General features: G+C 41.0%; 1 protein-coding gene across 7 annotated transcripts in view; it reads left to right on the plus strand.

The window, feature by feature from the left end:
• MARK3 (microtubule affinity regulating kinase 3) overlaps nucleotides 1-14,700 on the plus strand; it is a 119,696-nt gene that overhangs the window by 80,736 nt on the left and 24,260 nt on the right. For all 7 annotated transcript variants that reach the window (XM_059183232.1, XM_059183224.1, XM_059183228.1 and 4 more), the window contains exons 5-10: nucleotides 1,347-1,412; nucleotides 5,653-5,723; nucleotides 10,522-10,578; nucleotides 13,710-13,946; nucleotides 14,113-14,232; nucleotides 14,483-14,582. In XM_059183232.1, coding sequence (XP_059039215.1) covers nucleotides 1,347-1,412; nucleotides 5,653-5,723; nucleotides 10,522-10,578; nucleotides 13,710-13,946; nucleotides 14,113-14,232; nucleotides 14,483-14,582 — 651 coding nt within the window. The remainder of the gene's footprint in view (nucleotides 1-1,346; nucleotides 1,413-5,652; nucleotides 5,724-10,521; nucleotides 10,579-13,709; nucleotides 13,947-14,112; nucleotides 14,233-14,482; nucleotides 14,583-14,700) is intronic.

The raw sequence follows: 14,700 nt of genomic DNA on the forward strand, positions 1-14,700 counted from the left end.
TCATGGGAAGAAAACCTTTCTTCACTTTTCATTTCAGCCCTGGGGGTTACCTGGCTAATTCTTGGTTTCAGATTCCAGGTTTTCACCAAATAACCAATCACTGCATCCTAGAACTAGCCTACTTAAACGTAGTTATTTTGTTCTTTAGTTAGGTTGTGCCCTGATTAGAGTTCTCTCTACTTACTCCCAAATAGCATATCTTTGATAGTAATTTAATAATTCTAATTTAATAATTTAATAATTCTAATAATTTAAATTTCTGTTGGATTCAGATAGTTTTTCCAGAAGACCCAATATCTGTGTTGGAATTTTAGAAAAGTTTTATTTGTATGTTGATGGTTTACCAGCATATATGCCTTAAATTTCTTTAAATCATTTTTCCCATCAACCTGAACATCTTATTTTAGAAATGATATGATAGTTTTATTCATCAGTTCAACAAACATATATTACTTACTGTATAAGGCACTTAATTTGGTCTGATACTCTATATTAAAGTGTCAGAAAATAGCCTACAATATAAGAGACCAGCACCCCATCCCCCATTTTTTGGTAAATTTAACTTTAGAGTATATATTACCAAAATAAAGTAGGTATAAAAAGCTTTAGAAATGTATTTCAGTTTCATTTTAAAATATGTATATATTGGTTTGATTTGGTTTTGTGAATTAAAAGTAATAGAAATCTTATTTTGATCCGTAACAAGAGACTGCTATATAACAAAGTCACACTGACCCAGGGCAAATAATTCTTTAAAAAGTCCTTTTCAGTTAATTATAGCAGAATCCCTTCTATTTCCCATCTCTGGCTTCAGAATAGTAACAAAAGAACCTTGTTCTCTGAGAACAAGTGAACAGAAGTTTCCCAAGCAACAGAAGTCTCAAGTGAAATTGTTCTATATATCCTTAAAGCCATAATGACAAGTGAATGCACTTAAACTTGGAGAAGTAGAATAGATCTGAGCAGTTCCTGCAGATTGAATGTGAAGAACCCTTTTCCTGAGGGAGAGGCACAGTCAGCAGGGAGGGCAGCTAGCCAGTGTAGGCACCATACAGGATGAGGACAGAGGAGATGCGAGTAGGTACACAGCCTGGACTGCTGAGTGCATGCCCACGTTACGCCGTTTGAGGACCCAGACATATCTTGACTCTTAAGGAATTCCGTGCTTTTATAAAATGTGTTGTAATTTATGATAAAATTCCCCCAAAACATTCTATTAAACCACAGCCAGTTATGAAAATTTTCAACAGGCTAAAAGTTACTTTTCGTACTTACAGTTTATATGTACAGTGTATATGCATACAGACCTTTGTTTCTTTTTCTCGGTACCGCCTCCCCTTCCTCAGTGAAGTTGTTCGAAGTCATTGAAACTGACAAAACGCTCTACCTAATCATGGAGTATGCAAGTGGAGGTAAGAAACTTCCATAGTTGTTCTTTCTTTCTTCCCTTTTAGAAGGACACACAACCACACTGCCATGTGGATCATTGCGAAGGTTTTGTTTAACATCCAGAGTTGTAATACGGTAGCATGACAATCAGTAAAGCTGTCTTGGCTCTTCTGTGGGTTGCTATTAAGTATTTCACTATTAGCATTATTAATAATATCCAAAACTTGGATTTTTTTTTATTGTGGTAAGATGTACATAACACAAAATTTAGCATTTTCACCATACAGTTCTGTACAGTTCTGTGGCATTAAGTACATTCACATTGTTGGATAGCCATGACCATCACCCATCCCCAGAACTTTCTCATTTTCCCAAACTGAAACTCTGTCCCCGTTAAACACTAACTTCCCTTTCCTCCTCCCCAGCCCCTGGGATTCACCATTCTATTTCCTGTCTCTGCGGATGTGACTCTAGGTAGTCACATGAGTAGAATCTCATAGCATTTGTCCTTTTATGCCTGTTTCACTCCGCATAATGTCCTCAAGTTTCATCCATGTCAGAGTTCTCCTTCCTCTTTAAGGCTCAATAATATACCATTATGTATATATGCACACCACATTTTGTTTAAGCAGTTGGATTTTTAAATATGTCAGTGCATTAGCCTGTTTAAAATAAATATGCCTATAAATATGCAGTACTGCCTATTGGATGGTTTTCTTTATCAGATTTTTTTTTCTCTTTATCAGATTTTAATGTCATTGATGTTCGTCTTTTCAAAGGCCAGAGTGGTGGTTGCAGTGCATATATTCAGATGTTCCTTAAAGATCAAGGACTTGTCATTTTTTGCCTACAAGGTTATATACATGTAGTCATTTTTCTGAAATGCATGTATATAACTGTTCTCTTTTACAGAGATACTGCTTTTGGGGTTGAGGTTGGGTTGGGCTTCTAGTTTTTGGACCACATGTGAGTCTCCTTGTCTGCGGAGAGCAGAAGCTTTCTGATTTGTCTTTGTGTTCTCCCTACCTTGATACCTCCACATAGTGCCTGGCACAATGCAGATGCTTAACAAATAAGAATTCAAGTGTGGGGACTTCTACTGGGGACATACTCTGTTTAACTAGGGACATGAGTATAGCTTTGACTCTCTTGCTTATACTAGTTTTATTTTATCGTCAGCATTTTGATCAGACAAAACCACAGCCTCATTGTAATGAATTAACAATTAAATAGATTATAATAAACCTGCTGTGGGCAGGAATGAGTTATAGTAGGAAAACCTTTGATGAGCTTTCTCATATTCATTATTGTCTGATTCAGAGTTCAGATGTGTGGTTTGAGAATTTAGTTGGGTGTTTTCACATTGGGGAGGAGTAGAAGAACGGAAACTGAATTGCAGCACCACAAGTCTATACGGAGTTCTGGTACTTTCTGCTTGTGTTACAGAGTTAAGGTCATAATCTTTTCTTTGTAGAAACTGTAGTTTCTATAGTGCACAGGTGCTGTCTCTCATCAGATCTCCTGTGATCCTCACAAGGACTCCATGATGTGGCCAGACAGGGAAGGATGGGCTTTTACCCTTGAGGAAACGGGAACTGGGATGTCATTGTGGTCACCCTGCCAAGCCCTCAGCCCTAGCCTTCTGACAGTAGATATGCTCTCCTGATTGGTCAGTTGGTCACGGCTGTCCTTTCTCATCTATTTTAGGCATTAGGGTCATAACCCTTTTTCTTATATAGGGGCACAACTCATCCAATTTTTGTAGAAAGAGGGTGGGCTTTTGAAAACAAGGACGTGGGGTCAGTCTATGCAGGACCTCTCACTGACAGTGTGACCTGATGAGTCAGCAGTGTCTGAGCTTCTTAGTGGTGTGCTAACACAGCCGTCCTCTGAGGGCTCAGTATGCTGCTCAGCGCTATAACATCACTCCTCAGTCATAGGTCTTTCTTGGCTTTGGGCTATTTTAATCAGCTCAACAAAGCACTACCAGTCCCCAGCACATCTGTTTCATTGTATCATCCCCAGCACATTTGTCATCTGGACAGCCAAAGTGTCATTAAATTGACTACCTAGTCCTCTTTAGCCTGGTATTTCTCAGTTTGGTAGAATCATGGAATTTTACAGTTGGAAGGAATCTTAGAAGTCTATCCAAGGCAACTGCCTAATTTTTACAGATGAAACCACTCTGGAAGGTGGTTCTATGCCAGCAGTTCCGTCACGTGTTTAGTGACAGGACCCCAGCTGGGACCGAGGGCTTTCTGAACTGACCTGTTCAGTGTCCTCTCAACCACAGGGTCCCTGACCTGGGTGGGAAGAGCCACTGTTTGTTGTCTTTTTCCAACAAATAGCCTTTTGAGGTTTTCAGTGTAGCTTCTTAATCTGAGCTAATACATTTTTAATAAGGAAAATAAAGAGCTCTGGGTTGAATTCCTGATATATAATTTAGTGATCATGAGTATGACTTTATTGTTCCAAAATCTCTTAAGAGGTTTATATTGCTCTTGAATTTATAAAAATATTTTTAAAAATTTTGACAGACTTGGACTTTTCTCCAAGTTACTCTACAGCAACTAATGGGTACAGCAACTAGTGGGTTCAGTCGACTAATTTCTTTTAAGTCGAAACTGGTTTTTGTATGATATGAACACATGTTTAGTTGCTTTCACTTTTTAACCACTTGTTTTGACATTGTATACTATTCTGCAAATAGAAAGGTCATTTGCTTAGAAAATGTGGACACTTTATTGAGCTGACATTTAACTTCATAATTCATCATAGTTAAACGAATTGTGTAAATTAACAGTTTGTAATGTGTTTTAAAAGATCATTATGCAATCAGGTGATAACTTAAAAATATTTATGCCCATCCATTATTTTAAAATGTTTCAGCTAGGCTAGAAGCTTAAAAGCTAGAGATACTAATATATAATTCAGAGTAACTTTTTCCTCAAAAGTATGTTATGTTCCGAAACTAAGCATTTTTTTAATTATCAGAATCCTTTAGTTGAATGTTGTCACTCAGCTGCTGGAAGTATTCTTTATTTGTATAAAGTAGATGTGATTCTTTCCCAGGGCATATTTTGGGAAACATAATTTGCTCAATTAGTACCCTTTTCTGTTGATTTGAGAGGTATTGTTTCTTTATTCCCAATTGATAAGCAATTGGCAATGCTAAGGTATTTCCTGAAGTACCACCTCTTCCCTGAGGAATTATTACTGTATAAACTACCAAGTGGTTGTCCACTAGCATGTTCTGTTGGCTTGACCTTCCCACTGAATCCTGAACCCCCCCACTTCTCCCCACCACTGCCACTTCCCGCTTGAGGCCCAGCCTTCCTCATTCTTGCCCTGATTATTGTGCTACTCCCTCTTATCTTTCTGTCTCTTCCCCAACCCTGACCTCTTTTCCTCTCTGGCAGCCAGAGTGACCTTTTCAAGAGGTCGGTCATTTCATAGCCTCCTCTGCTGCTTCTCACTCAGAGCAAAGCCTGCGGGACTCTTCATGGCCTGACACCTCCTTCCCATCTTCCATGCCCATCCAGTAATTTCCTTCTCCTTGTTCATACTTCTTTGGCTATATAGCCTTACTGCTCTTTGCTATTTGCTCCGCCTAGACTTCTCCCTGATAATGACAGTGCCCTCTCCCTCACAGTAGTCCCCAAAGCTCTTGCACAGGCGGACACACTTCTCTTTCTTCCCCTACGTCTGCTCCACAGTCCTTGTCAGCTGCCGTCCCATTCTCATGTTTGTTGATTACCTCTCTCTCGCTACTAGAATGTAAACTCTTCATGAGGAAAAGGACTTCACTTGGCTCACTGCTGTATTTCCCTAGAGCTTAGAAGAGTGCCTGGCAGTTAGTAGGCACTCAATAAATATTTGTTGAATTAATTATTATATTCAGGAACTGCTTTTTTAATAATCCTACAGTGGAGATACCATCCTCTTTTAACACATATCATTTTCCCGTTTTAACTTTCAGTTTTTATTAAAGCACGTTGAAAATATAACCCTTAAAATGTTGTATAAACATAGGAAAGCTTAATTTTAAGGTTTTTCTCTAGTTTAAAGATTTTATCAAAGATCTTTTGCCCGTAGTTAAACTTAAGGCTAGGCCTTAAGTTCAAAATCCACGTTTCTGTTATCTTCATGCCTGTATTTAAAAATAAAAATTAGAGCATTTCTAAAAGTGAAACATCATCAGTTTATGGGAAAATTAATGCTCAGAAGTAGGACTTCTGCTACTTTTATTTCTCTTGATTACAGGTGAAGTGTTTGACTATTTGGTTGCACATGGAAGAATGAAGGAAAAGGAAGCAAGAGCTAAATTTAGACAGGTATGAATTAATGCACCTTTATTCATTTAATAAAGTAATCTTGCTTTAAACCCTGAAACAGACAGTGTTTGCCTCTCTAAATGGTTATAAGGCCCACTGGATGGAGCAGGGTGTGGTTGGTTGGCCATTCAGTTTAACAAAAATTTATCTATTAATTATCTTTCATGCCTAAGGCACTGTGTAAGAGGCAATGATGGGTTCCGTTTCTAGCTTTCTCAAGATTTTCACCTCACTCTTAACCTTAGTTTTTGACAATAGCCTCAAAAATCTAGAGTCTTTCAAAACATTTATGATTGCATTAATTAAAACCATTTCCCAGTTTTTAACAAGAAGAGTGTCACAATCTCAAAATTCATTAATTTTTGTCTCACATAAGCTAGGAGTAGGCTTAAATTTAACTTAAAAACATTAATACTAATGGTATTTTTAATTAAAACCTATTAAATAACAAATTTTAAGACTAATCTTTGGCTATAATTTAACTCTTTGTATCCTCAACTTTTCTACCTACAAAGATTGGAAGTTATACTTGATGATTAGTTTTGAAGTGCTTTCCAATTCTTTTTTTTTTTAAGATTTTGTTTATTTATTTGACACAGAGAGATCACAAGTAGGCAGAGAGGCGGGGAGGCGGGGAGGGCAGGAACAGGCTCCCCACCAAGCAGAGAGCCCGATGCAGGGCTCAACCCCAGGACCCTGAGATCATGACCTGAGCTGAAGGCAGAGGCTTAACGCACTGAACCACCCAGGTGCGCCACGCCCCCCCCCTTTTTTTAAGATTTTTATTTATTTAGGGACACCTGGGTGGCTCAGTGGGTTAAGCCGCTGCCTTCCGCTTGGGTCGTGATCCCAGGGTGCTGGGATCGAGTCCTACATTGGGCTCCTTGATCAGCAGGGAGCCTGCTTCTCTCTGCCTCTGCCTGCAGCTCTGCTTGCTTGTGCGTGCTCTCTCTGACAAAAAAATAAATAAAATCTTTTTAAAAAAATATTTTTATTTCTTTATTTCACAGAGAGAGACAGCAAGAGAAAAGAGAGAGATAGAGAGAGAGCAAGAGAAGGGAACACAAGCAGGGGCAGTGGAAGAGGGAGGAAGCAGGCTTCCCGCTGAGCAGGGAGCCCAATACAGGGCTTGATCCTGGGTCCTGGGATCGTGACCTGAACTGAAGGCCGACGCTTAATGACTGAGCCACCCAGGCGCCCCTAGTGCTTTCCAGTTCTGATATCATTTTATTCTTGTGATCTACAGAGGGAAGCACAAGTTTCTCTTTATGATAAAACAAAGTCTGTTTGGCCCTTTCCATAACTATACTCTTCATTTTTATAAATTGACCACTTAAAAGCCAAGAGATTTTTTTTGCCTCATAATTCTTAAATCCCTTCCCACTAAGTTGAATCTGTCTGACTCACATTTATGTGAATATGGTTTGTTGACTGTGAGGAACAGCAGGTTTGAGCCTGACCATCTCCAAGGAAGCAACCCTGTGACTGACTGCTCCTCACTACTTCCATCTCCACACATCCCCCTGGCAGGGTCTGACTTGTTGGAGGGACTCGGACAGTTACTAACCTACCAGTGGAGTCAATCACGCAGGCTTTTATTTTAAATTTCCTGCAGAGGGGCCTCTCAAGAGTCCTGGGATCAAGCCTTGAGTCGGCCTCCCTGCTCAGCGGGAAGTCTGCTTCTCCTTCTCTCTGGTGTCTCCACCCGATTCATGCTCTCTCACTCTCTCAAAAAAATAAATAACCTTTAAAAAAAAACTTCGGGACATCTGGGTGGCGCAGTGGGTTAAAGCCGCTGCCTTCGGTTCAGGTCATGATCCCGGGGGTCCTGGGATCAGCCGCATCAGGCTCTCTGCTCAGCAGGGATCCTGCTTCCCCTCCTCTCTCTCTGCCTGCCTCTCTGCCTGTCAAATAAATAAATAAAATCTTTTATAAATAAATAAATAAATAAATAAATACATTTCGGGGCACCTGAGTGGCTCAGTGGGTTAAGTCTCTGCCTTCGCTCAGGTCTTGATCTCAGGGTCCTGGTATTGACCCCCACATCGGGCTCTCTGCTCAGCGGCGAGCCTACTCCCCCCTCTCTCTGACTGCCTGTCTGCCTGCTTGTGATCTCTCTCTCTCTCTGTGTTAAATAAATAAATAAAATCTTTTTAAAAATAAATAAATAAATAAATAAATTCCCTGCAGAAATTCTGTAGTCTTTATTTGAGGAACCCGTAAGTTGGTCAAGGAAAGATAATTTATGTGCTTTTACAGCTAATGGCTTGATTTACACTGTTTACAATGTAATGTAATCCTTTCATTTTGCCTTAGTATTTCCTAAACATCCTTCATTTAAACCTGGAAGGATCAATCAGGATATTGGTGTTTCCACTGTGCTCCATTATAAATTGCCATGCTTTACAAAAGTTTATAAGCCATTCTTACTTTGACTGAATAAGAAGTCTTCCTCTCTGTGGCAAAGAGGAAGGTATGCCATACACAAGGTACACTCCTCATGAAAATACTGTCTGTCAGAAACAGGCCCTTCTTTCTGCATCCAAACGCAGATAGTGTCTCCTTCCCACCTCCTCGGCCATTCTCATCCTAATGACCATTTGTGTGGTTTTAAGCTTTTGAATGAGCTCTGTTCTTTTCAAAGAAAGAGAACAGATTCCTGGCTTTCATCTTTCCTCACCTCTTTCTTGGTGGGTTGGTAATGTAGCTGCCTCTGCTTTTTCCTGTCTGACTAGAGGTAAATTAAGTTTGCATTCATATTTCAATCTGGACAACATCCAGATCCTCAACCTTTTTAAAGAAATAACTGCTTCCAGCTTAAAAGAATGCAAAGCAAACAAAAAACCCAGTGACTTAAGGTTGAATATTTTCAGGTTATTGTGGCTTTAAAAAGGTTAACTTTGAGTTGTTTGGAGGTAAAAGGAGAACAACTCTGATCACTTTGAGAAAGGGTAGGAAATTGTCAAATACTTATTCAAAGGCAGAATTTGAAAGTAACCTATAGGAGAAATCTCAGTATTAATGGGGTTGGGGAGAGAAGAGGGAAAGTTGGATGAGGCAGAAGTAAGGTCAAGGTCATGAGTTCAAGCCCCACACTGGGCATGAAGCCTCCCTAAAAACAAAAAACAGCATTCTCTGAGGGTTTATGTTCAATGTAGGTTGTTGTGTGGAGCTTACAGTTAAAAGCTGATGGTGATCTGGAGAAACAAGCAGTATTATCATTAGAACTCCAGTTTTGCATGTATGTGGTCATATGTAGTTACACTGGCATAACACCAACAAGATTAGAAGCAGACACACTAAAACAATAAGAGATGTTAGCAGGCATGCGTTTATGCATACCTTTCTATATTTCCTAAAATTCCTGTAATAGGCATATAAAACTTTTATTAATTAGAAAAGGAGGCTTCTGGGGTACCTGGGTGGCTCAGTCAATTAAGTGTCTGGCTTCACTTCAGCTCAGGTCATGATCCCAGGACCCTGGGATCAAGCCCCAAATCAGGCTCACTGCTCCGTGCGGAGCCTGCTTGTCCCTCTACTTCTGCTGTTCCCACCCCACCCCCGCTTGTTTTGCTCTCTCTCTCTCTCTCAAATAAATAATACATAAAATCTTTCAAAAAGAGAGAAAAAGATGGGGCACCTGAGTGGCTCAGTGGGTTAAAGCCTCTGCCTTCAGCTCAGGTCATGATCCCAGGGTCCTGGGATGGAGCCCTGCATCAGGCTCTCTGCTCAGCAGGGAGCCTGCTTCCCTCTCTCTCTCTCTGCCTGCCTCTCTGCCTACTTGTGATCTCTGTCTGTCAAATAAATAAATAAAATCTTTAAAAAAAAAGAGAGAGAGAGAAAGAAATGCGGCTTTTTTTTTTTTTTAAGAATTTTTTATTTATTTGGCAGACAGATCACAAGTAGGTAGAGAGGCAGGCAGAGAGAGAGGAGGAGGCAGGCTCCCCACTGAGCAGAGAGCCCGACGTGAGGCTCAATCCCAGGGTCCCAGGATCATGACCCAAGCCGAAGGCAGAGGCCCTAACCACTGAGCCACTCAGGTGCCCCCAAAAAGAAGGCTTCTTAAAAATTACAAATAAGTGTAAAATTTCAGCAAAATAGTTGTTTAATCAACAGGAGTGACCCAAAATTTACTAAATAAGTAATAAAAAATATACATCATTTGCTGAGAGTAGAAGGGACCCTTACAGATCAAGCACATGATAACTTACCTAGTCTAGTTCACATATATTACATTTACTCTTCCATTTTAAGGAAGAGGAAACTGATCATCAGAGAGGTGAGTAAGTTTTGCTGTCTTGGAATCCACATCAGCTAAAAGGACATGAGTATTTGTTGTAAGGAGCAGTCCTGACTGGGAAGAGAATTAACAGAGGAGACCCAACCTGGATGAACGCCTGGCCATGGATAGTCTATAACTAACAGTTTGGTTTTGAATTAATTACATGGACATGGAAAGCTTGCACTAGAACCATCCGATCCTGGCTCTGGGGGCAGCTAGGGTCCTCCAGATCCTGGTGATTTCTTGGGCCCTGGCATCATATTCACAGACTACCAGAGTGTCAGGGGATAAGCCCAAGAGGAGACTACCCATTGAAAACTAGAGAGAGCAGGAAGAACATCCTCACCTATCTTTTCTTACCCTCACCCCTGAATTTCTCCAATTGGAAAGTTCAAAGCACAAGAAAATTATTTTTAGAGACCCAGAGTCAGGTGCTCACAGAGTATTTTGCATGTGTGAACATTAATGAGGTTTTCATCTTAATGATGATGATTAACCTGTGTCTCTCCTGTGCAGATTGTTTCTGCAGTCCAGTACTGCCACCAAAAGCGGATTGTGCACAGAGACCTCAAGGTGAGTTGCAGGGCCCTTGGTCTGTGAGAGTACTCTCTGCCTGTATGTGGTCAGTTCTCTTGGTGGTCACTAATTAGACTGTGTTATTAAGACAAAGTAAATCCTATAATAATTGATCTTTTTATTGCTTTCAGGAGTAGAATTTATTGATCCATCACTTACATAATAATTAATCCTTTTAATCAGATTTTGGTATTAATGAAATATGAAGTTTATTTAAAGTATCTTACGGGGGTGAGGGTTGGGTGAGCCTGGTGGTGGGTACTAAGGAGGGCATGTATTGCACGGAGCACTGGGTGTGGTGCATAAACAATGAATCTTGGAACACTGCATCAAACACTAATGATGTATTTTATTTTGACTAACATAACACATAAACACATACAAAACACATATATAACACATACAAAAAAATAAAAATTTTTTGTAAAAGTATCTTACGTTTTAGTGAAGGTAGCTCATAGTTGGTCTCTGTAGAAATATTATCACACTACCAAACAGGGGGACCTCCAGAAATGTTTGCTGTCACCTAGATGGTGCCCTCAGTACCACCTGGCTACGTCTTCTCTGTCTCTGGCCAGTGTTCTCTCCTGTTAACAGTGGTGCTGAAGACCTGCCCCTGCCCTCACTCTTGGCATAGAATAAGGTTCTGTTTCCCAGATAACATAGAAATGCCAGGCAGAAACTCCTTCAGTTTCCCAGCAAACCTGCAAAGTAAGCTGCGCCAATACCTGCCCTTCACCTCTCAGAACATTCTTGTTACAGTCAGTAGGCTGGCTCAGCTGACCCTGCCTCTGGGTTCTGGTCCCTCTCTACCTACTGGCTTCCCACCCGCAGCATTTATAAAATCATGCTGAAGTCTGGACCATATTCTACCAAAAAACCTCCACCCCAAGTCCCCTTCCGCATATGCTTGCTTTCTCTCTCCAGCTCCACGGCCATATCTCCCTAAATACCACCTGTGTTTGTCGGTACTCGCTTCCTCCCTCTCCGCATGTCATCATCATCAGCTTGTCCTTCTCCACACCCATCTGTGCTGTGTACACGTCCACTCTAGTAGCTGCAGTGGCCACCTGTGTGCTGATGACCCCCAGATTCCATGCCTGCAGCCTGAGGTGACAGATAGGCACCCGCTAAACTCTGCTCCTGTCCCTCGGGTTCAGCAGGCTCGCAGCCTACCTTCTTCCTTCCTGAATGGGAATGTTCTTGTTCTGACACCTCATGTCCCTTGGTGCCTCATTCTCCTGTACTCTAACATCCGCTCAGTCTCCGGGTCCTTTTGCTACTGTTCCCCATACTTCTTGAGCCCGCTCTTTTCTCTCCCTGGAACCACTGTCCTCCTCCAGACTGCCAATATCTCGTTCACCAGCTTTTTGTTAGTCTTCCTGCTTCCAGTCTCGTGTCTCCCTCCATCATCTCTTTTACATGCTGCAACCAGAATGGGCTTTTTTTTTTTTTTTTAAAGATTTTATTTATTTATTGACAGACAGAGATCACAAGTAGGCAGAAAGGCAGGCAGAGAGAGAGGAAGGGAAGCAGGCTTCCCACTGAGCAAAGAGCCTGATGCGGGGCTCGATCCCAGGACCCCGAGATCATGACCCGAGCCAAAGGCAGAGGCCCAACCCACAGAGCCACCCAGGTGCCCCCAGAATGGCCTTTTAAAAATAGAAATAAGAGGGGCACCTGGGTGGCTCAGTGGGTTAAGCCTCTGCCTTTGGCTTGGGTCATGATCTCAGGGTCTTGGGAACAAGGATCGAGCCCTGCATCGGGCTCTCTGCTCAGCAGGGAGTCTGCTCCCCCCCCCCCGCCCTCCACCCCCCACACCACCTGCATCTCTGCCTACTTATGATCTCTCTCTCTCTCTCTCTGTCAAATAAATAAATAAAATCTTTTTTTTTTTTTAATGGAAATAAGATTATTGTTTTCCTGCTTGAGTGACTCTAACGGCTCCCCATTGCCATTAGATTGAAAACTTGAACTTTCTATTGGTCATTAAACTGCCCTTTGTGACGGGGCGCCTGGGTGGCTCAGTGGGTTAAGCCGCTGCCTTCGGCTCAGGTCATGATCTCAGGGTCCTGGGATCGAGTCCCGCATCGGGCTCTCTGCTCAGCAGAGAGCCTGCTTCCTCCTCTCTCTCTCTCTCTCTCTCTCTGCCTGCCTCTCTGCCTACTTGTAATCTCTGTCTGTCAAACAAAATAAATAAAATCTTTAAAAAAAATAAAATAAACTGCCCTTTGTGATTTGGCCATGGCCATGTCCCCTGCACCGCTTTCACACACACTGTCTCAGTTTCTTGTAAAACATGTTCTGGGTTTTCAGACTGTTTTTACCGAAGCTCCGGGCAACAGCTTTGATTTCACCCCCTCTAGGAAACCTTCCTGCGCCTTTCAGTGCCAAGCCCCCAGCTCCCCACACATCCTCAGTTACAGCATTTAGGTCAGAGTGCAGCTGCTTGGTTTTCTGCCTTCCCCCCTCTAACAGCTCCTTGAGGGCCAGACCCTGTCTGTCTTGTTCATCATTACATATTCAGACACAAATATATAATGCCAGATGTGTCATTGGCACGTTGTGGATATTTGGTGAAATAAATGAAAATGACTATGATCTGTATCTTGAATGAGGTCTGGGGCTTTCCCCTCCCCGGTGATAGCCACTGCACAGCTCTTTAGCAATTTTTTTAATAAAACGTGGTTGGCCATTTAAAGCAAGTATTCATTTTTTTAAAGCCACTTACTAGTTAAGAAAGCTATATAAATGATTTTTTTTGATCATTGGGCATTTGTTGTTTAAAATATTGCCAGAGTTCACCTGTACCTTATATCCGTTACTCTTATATCAGAAATCTTGGGGTGCCTGGCTGGCTCAGTAGAGCATCTGACTCTTGATCCTAGGGTTGTGAGTTCCAGCCCCACATTGGGTATAGTGATTACTTTAAAATAAAATTAGAAATTCTAATTTATCTCCTTTTTTTTTTTTTGCTTTTCCTCTAGAAAGAATGTTTTCTCATTTTTTTCATTAGGATATATTAACTTTATATCATTACAAAAAGCTTTTATGAAATGCCTAATTCTATCACAGTTCTAATTCTATTTTGGTTAAATTTCATTTTTGTCTTGATGTTTTCCCTCTAGGCCGAAAATCTATTGTTAGATGCTGATATGAACATTAAAATAGCTGACTTTGGTTTTAGCAATGAATTTACTGTTGGCAGTAAACTGGATACGTTTTGTGGCAGTCCTCCATATGCAGCCCCAGAGCTCTTCCAGGGCAAGAAATACGATGGGCCAGAAGTGGACGTGTGGAGCCTTGGCGTGATTCTCTACACTCTAGTCAGCGGGTCACTCCCCTTTGATGGACAGAACCTAAAGGTATAAGAACCAGTTGTTATCCACTTTCTTCAGAATGCTAAACATTTTATTAAATGATTAGGATTAATATTTTAATAATCTGTCGGTATGATGGGGTCTAAGTGGGTTCTTTTTTAACCTAAAAATTGACTCACTAGTTTTCTTTTCTCCCTGTCCCCCCGCAAAGGAACTGAGAGAAAGAGTATTAAGAGGGAAATACAGAATCCCTTTCTACATGTCCACAGACTGTGAAAACCTTCTCAAACGCTTCCTGGTGCTAAACCCAATAAAACGAGGCACTCTAGAGGTAATTGCATAAGTGCAAAATAAGTAACGATTTTGGAGAATCTTTATAGTATTTTTAGAACTTTGCTTGGATTGTAGGACATACTGAATACTGTTCTGGGTCTTTTTAAGCAGAAATTGAGACATTAAAGGTTTTTCTGAAAGTTACCCTTTGAGATATAATCCTTGAAATGTTGAAAATAAATTTTTCTTAATATTATGGATATTAGTATGTTTTGTTCTACACTGCTAATGAAAAGTTCACCTTTCAGCAAATCATGAAGGACAGATGGATCAATGCAGGCCACGAAGAAGATGAACTTAAACCATTTGTTGAACCAGAGCTAGACATCTCAGACCAGAAAAGAATAGGTAATTACTCTGTACCTGCATGCTGTGTGTGTGTGCAAGTAACATATTTCTGTATTGACGCCTGTGGATATGCTAAAATGGGAATAATAGGAAGTTAAACATAAGTTATATGATTCAC

The sequence above is a fragment of the Mustela lutreola genome, chromosome 7 (genome assembly GCF_030435805.1).
Source record: "Mustela lutreola isolate mMusLut2 chromosome 7, mMusLut2.pri, whole genome shotgun sequence".
In the NCBI taxonomy this organism is placed as follows: Eukaryota; Metazoa; Chordata; class Mammalia; order Carnivora; family Mustelidae; genus Mustela; species Mustela lutreola.